General features: G+C 44.4%; 1 protein-coding gene across 1 annotated transcript; it reads left to right on the forward strand.

Annotated features, from left to right (window-relative positions):
• Positions 1–1,769: 1,769 nt before the first annotated feature.
• On the forward strand, positions 1,770–5,973 carry GNG10 (G protein subunit gamma 10). Its single transcript, XM_026866493.1, has 3 exons — positions 1,770–1,802; positions 3,349–3,480; positions 5,553–5,973. Exons 1-2 carry the CDS (start codon positions 1,770–1,772, stop codon positions 3,472–3,474), a joined length of 159 nt encoding a protein of 52 aa, XP_026722294.1. The 3' UTR covers positions 3,475–3,480; positions 5,553–5,973.
• The last annotated feature ends 6 nt before the right edge of the window (positions 5,974–5,979 follow it).

The following is a 5,979-nucleotide window of genomic DNA, read 5'->3' on the forward strand; positions in this document are numbered from 1 at the left end:
TCCTGCCATTTCTTCCTCGTTTGTCAGCGCCGCCCGGCCTGGGAGCGAGCCGGGAGGAAGGGGGCGAGGGGTGCGTGTGCCCGGGGGGGTCCGAGCGCCGGCCCCGCGGGCGCCGCTCCCGGGTGGGGGCAGCTGTGGTAGATAAGGCAGCGGCGCCGCGTTAATTCTGCAGAGGCCGGGGTGGTGGTGGGAGCGGTCCCGCTAAGACGGCTTCCCCCGCCGGCAGGGTGTGGGGGGCGCCCGGACACGCGTGGGGACAGCCGGCCATCTCCGACGCCTGAGTGAGCCTCCCCCTGCTCGCGGGTTGCAAGACAAAGACAATCTAGCGAGGCGGTCTGTCATCTGCCAGCTCCCAAGGTTTGGGTTTGGGTTTTTTATGTTGGATTTTTTTTTTTTCCTCTGGCAGCCCAAATTCACCCACGCAGGCCTGCCCGAGGCAGTCTGTGGGTCCCAGCAGCCGGGCGGGGAGGTGTCCACTAATGCTTTGCTAAAACGGCTCTTTCCAGCCTTCCACATAATCAGTTGTCGACTGTGAAGTGATGAAGGTCAAATCAATTTGTATCCTGCACTTTTCCTTTTCTCTCATCACCTCCACGTGTTCAACATTTTTCTCTGACCAGTCGCGAAACACTAGTTTACGCGGTCTGAGGACAGTGTCAGTATATTGAGCTGCAGGAACTTGGCTAATTCCTTCAAAATAATTTAGAATAACCTTTTCTCACTATTCCTGGCCTGGCCTGATGATAATTTGAAATGCCCAATGCAGATTTAAACCACTGTGGCTTTTGGACATCATCCTGATCAATTTATTAATGCTACTAAATTTTATTAGCAAATACTGAATCGGCAAACGTTTGATTCACTAAAAGTGACTCTGGTTTGTCACTGCAGTGTCATGTGGGAAGCTGTGAATGCAGAGTAGAAATGTAGACTCCTGTGGCAAGAGGGATGTTGTCTAAAATGAAAATGATTGACTGAATTTCTGTTGCTTTATACCACCAGCAATAGCCTGAGGCATGTACTCCCTCCCCACTTTTTTGGGGGGGCAGAGAGTGTATAAAAAATCGGGTTTGTAGTTTATTGGGAGTTACTTTGTGTCAGTAATGTATTCTGGAGCTGGACTTCTCAAGGCCATGTATTTATTATGTTCTGGTTTGTACTCCAGGGAGGCTTGGCTTCCATGAGACCTTAGTCTTATATTTCTTGCAGCATAGTGCACAGCAGTCTCATTCCAGGTCTGTAGTTCTAGGAACCTGTTCATGCCTTTTTCACAAGTGAAATGATGAATGATTAAAAATGTGTCTTATAAAAAGTGTCATCTGGGTTTCTTGACACGCAGTGTAAAAACAGTGAGGATTATATTCAGCTGGTGGAAAGCACTTGAATCAGTTTTAGCAGACACTGAGGACAAAAGATTGTTTTGGCTACTTTGAATAGACAATGTGTTTTCAAATGGAAGCTGGATATTAAAGGATTTTCAAAAATACATCACATACTGCAAAGTTCCAGTGGTGATTTTGTTTACCCTGCCAGCTGAAAAAGCAAACAGGAACAGTATTTTCAGAAAGAGGAAACCAAGGAGGAAAGAAGTACCCACACACATCTTGCACGCAGGAGGCTGCTGCAGGGAGCGTGTTTGTGCTGTGATGAAATACAGGAATGCAGAAACCCTTGTACTTTCTGTGTGAACTGAAGGAGTGAAGAATGTTATAGGGGCATAGGTAGGGCTAAGAGTGGGCAGATCTGTCCTAGAACAGTCTGCTACCAATATGGGTGATTCTCATACAGACACCCAAAATCAGGTTTGTATCTTTCCAGGAGCACCAGGATGTACATAGCTCAGTACACATTGCAGAGTTTGGTAGAAAAGTGCATGGAGGTGCAGTGAGGAACTGCTAACTGTGCTGCACTCATAGGGTAAGCCATGCCCTGAACGACTCTCTGCTCGTTTTCCCAGGAAAAAACTCCACACAGCCTTGGCCTGATCAGTGTTGGGAAGTGGCACCTCAGCCTGATAGTGGTGTGGTGCAGTCAGGTGCCAGCAAGGGGTCAGCACTGTGGTTGAGGCAAGGGTGCTAATGCTGCAGGGGTCCGGGGGTGGGGAGCAGGATGGGAGACCTTTGCAGCCTCCAGAAAGAGATTCTCCTCAAGAAAGGGAGGAGTGACAAAGCCCACCGGCTAGCAGGGATCCTTGCTTCAGATGCTTCTCCCTGTAGAACCTGGGAGAGAACCTGAGAGACTGTGGGAAAATCGTTCTCTTAACAACTCCTTGAAATGCTGACAGCTTGCTGTGTAAATTCGGTCAGTTACCAGGCTGAGGGTCCCAGAGGAGACTTGAGAGGCAGTGAACAGGACAGCAGTGAAAACAATGCATTGGAAACAGCGACAGCAAATGCAAGCGCACGCTAGTCCAGATTTCCCATGCGCTTCTCGATGCTGTTAGATGGGATGGCCCAGAACCAAAATGCCACCAGGCCTCCTGGGTGGCCCCTTCAATCAGCAGACTGGGGAGTGTGCATGGTCCTTCTGCCTGTTACCTCGTATCTCCACTGGCAACACTGTGAAGTTGTGTAGGAAGAAAAATCAGGAAGAAAAATTTCACAAGTGCTGTAATGAAAGCAGAGGTGATGTCAGAGGGAATTTGTATTCCTACCAATATGCTCAGTATTTTCTTTTATGTAGCAGAAAGCATGGATTTTGACAGTTCACTGCAGTGGTTATGGGAATTCCCCTGCATTTTCCTTCAAAAATACAGGCACACGACTGACTTGCCATCCACAGGGAGAGCAGGGGTAGTTCAGTGCTGGGGGCATCTTGCCATTGGGTTCCTGGGCTTGTTCTGCAGCTCTGGACTGTCCTCTTCTGGGGCCGGAGTGTGGATTCGAAGCTCTCACTTCACTGCCAGGAGAAGATGGCAGTTTGAACTTAAAAAGCTTTTCATCCTCATCTTTTTGCTTTCATTCCTTGTTATGCTCTGTGTTGCTTAACAGTTTGGAAACGGAAATCCTGTTTATAAATTATCTGAAGATATAAGAGTTCAAATACAAACCTGAAAACAGTGCAGTAGATTGGAAAATATTGTGGTCATGGCCCTCTGTGTTTTAATGAGGACAAATTCCACCACATTCAGTCCTCTGGCTCATCACTGGCATAGCATTTGATGCGTGTTTCACTGGAGCTTTGTAAATGTGTGCCTGTGCTGATTGACTTGGTGGCTTAGAATCCAAGAGCTGGCTTGGCTGCTCTCCAGCTCTGTTTGATAATGGTTCTTAAAGAGGAAATGCCTAATAGATGCTTGTGAATGAATGTTTCCTCTCTGAGTTTGTTTTTCTTTTTTCCTTTACACAGGTCTCTCAGGCAGCTGCAGAACTCCAGCAGTACTGTATGCAAAATGCCTGCAAAGATGCCTTGCTTGTTGGGGTTCCTGCAGGGAGCAATCCCTTTCGAGAACCCCGATCCTGTGCTCTACTCTGAAATCAGGTAATAAAGTCACAGATTCTGTGATAACAACTCTGATTGGAAACTCAAGCCATAGGAGAGACGAGGGCACATGGTGGTAGTTGTTTGAATGTCAAGTTCTTGGTAGCAAACTGTTCATCACTTCCCTGCTGGCTCTACAATTTGTTTTCTTTTCTTTTAGGTGTGGCAATTGAAGCATGTCTCTTTCCTACAGCTCTTTCTATGAATGTTTTATTTATGAGTTGGTTTTTTGCTTACTTGGTTGGGGTTTGTGTTTGAGCAGCTCTAGGGGTAGTTAACAGTGTCCAAGAAAATTAAGACTGTCATGTGACACACAGTTGCGTTTGACACAGCCAGACATAAAAACCAGTCATGTACCCAGCCTGAAGAAGTGAGACAAAGCCGTGGCAGTTGCATGTGTTTGATGACTAGCTCACAGTGTAAGCAAGAACCTTGTTAAAATACATTTTGTTTTGAATGTCATATTGCAGTTTACTTGGCTGTGTCTGCCCTTAGACTCTTTCTGTTGTTACTGTTGGTACAGCACCGGAAGCGGTGGAAGCAGAGAGGAGCTGAGGCCATGTGCAATCACATCCTATTTAACCTATTTTAAGCACAGGTGTAAAGGAAGAGATACTCCCTAAACTCTGCCTGCCTTAGCTCTCTGCTTTGCTTGTACCTGCGTAACACCTGCAGGGTGGGGGGGTGACCATCCAGTGTCTGCAGGTCTTTGGGACCCAGTTCCATGATTCCCACTCTTCTCTCTCACATCTATCACAGAAGTATCCGTGATTGCAGCAGGAGGAAGAAAGGCCGTGTGTGCTAGCAGTCTTGGGCAGGATCACACAATAACTTTTGTTGGAAAATCTTATTTCTTCTGCATGATGAATGTGGAATTAGGATATTGAGAAGGGCTTACTTTAAAAGAAAAAATAAAAACAGCTAATGAGCTGAAAAAACTGCAGAGGAAGAACCATGGAATTCTGTTCTTTCTGTGAGAGTGCTATCAAATTGAAAACGAATGTTTGCTTTCAGGGCAGAATTTAAAATATAGAGTACTTGTGCAATCTTCCCCTTCCCACTGTCAGGGTTCTGGAGATTGCAGCTGTGCTTGTGCCTCATCAGTACTGTGGTTTTGATTGTTGCTATGTAGGTTTGACAAAATAGGATTGAACCTTAAGAGAGAACTGAGCATGAGATGCTTTTCTGGAAAAAACTTGGCAGGGGGGAGGAAGCACAGGCAGAAGATTTTCTTAATTTAGGTGCTACTCTTAATTGTTCCTGCAAATAAGATAAAACTGATAGACTGTTGCCTGTATTCTTCTGTTATTGAAGCAGCCTTTCTATGTTTTCTTAGTGTCTCTGCGTGTGTATGTTTTTCTAGGATTCAAGTTTGATTGCGTCATCCAGACAGGATACAAAATACTTTCTCAAAAGAGTTTGATGGTTAATTTTTGATACGTTTAGAAGTACATAGCTCAGCCCAAGACGTCACTAGTCATCTTTTGCTGATAGATCAATTATCTAGTTCATTATTATTATGTTATCTTGGGATCATAAAAAATGAGAGCAAAGTTTCAAAGCCAATTACTGTCCTGGTTCAGCTAGGATAGGGTTAAGTTTCCCCAGCAGAGAGGGGGAAGGGATCTCCAGGCGGGTTATTCAGTCCTGCAGCAGTGAGGGAACTTTTTTCCTTTGTGGCTTTGGTCGTGGGGAGCACGGGGCTGTCTGTATCCATTGCGGTATTTCTCTGCATATCTTTTGTCTTGCTTACTGTTATTACTGTTTATTGTTATCATTACTACTGTTGTTCAGATTGCTTATTACGCTCTTGTATTAAATTCTTATTTTAACCCGGGGTTTATGCCCTACTTGTGTCCAAGAGTGGGGGAGGGACAATGGCAAAGTGGTCTCGGGTCCCAGCAGGGCCTAAACCAACACAATTACAAAATTTTATAATATGTCAACATCCAACAAAGGAACGTGGTTATTCGGTTTTACTCATTGCAAACAAGCTTTTGTGTTATAATTTGTAAGAGAAATGTATCAGTTTAGGAAGACAACATTTAATAAACCTTTTCTTCCTCTTACAGGGAAGGTCATCGGAGAGTTGCTTTCAAACATGACGTGAATATCAACTGCCTTTCTTTCACAAGAAAAGCCTCTCCTAACTTTTGTGTGGCTAAAACAATGCCCAATATTTATCTGTTTTTTCTTGTGTATCCGTACTTCACTATCTTTTGCTAATGTTCTTAAAAGTTTTTTAATGTAACTCTTACTCTTTTCATGATTGTCACCATTGTTACCACACTATGCTAGCTATATAAATATTACTTCAGAAGTTTACATTTTAGAAAAGAAAAGCACATGAATTTTTACCAGATTACTTACTCCTATTTTAGTAAACTGTAGCATGTGAGTAATAGCAAAAACTATCAGTATTTTCCAAAATAAAACATCCAAAAGCTGAACTACTAAAGCATAGAACTAAATGCTGATAGTACTGAAGTAATGTTGGGG

Source organism: Athene cunicularia (genome assembly GCF_003259725.1).
Source record: "Athene cunicularia isolate RWA chromosome Z unlocalized genomic scaffold, athCun1 chrZ_part3, whole genome shotgun sequence".
NCBI classification, from domain to species: domain Eukaryota; kingdom Metazoa; phylum Chordata; class Aves; order Strigiformes; family Strigidae; genus Athene; species Athene cunicularia.

Bases quoted from the DNA above. Each gene is read 5' to 3' on its own strand.
- GNG10 (XM_026866493.1), top strand. From the start codon at position 1,770: ATGGGTGATTCTCATACAGACACCCAAAATCAG. The intron at 1,803-3,348 runs GTTTGTATCTTT...TCCTTTACACAG, and splicing joins ATACAGACACCCAAAATCAG to GTCTCTCAGGCAGCTGCAGA.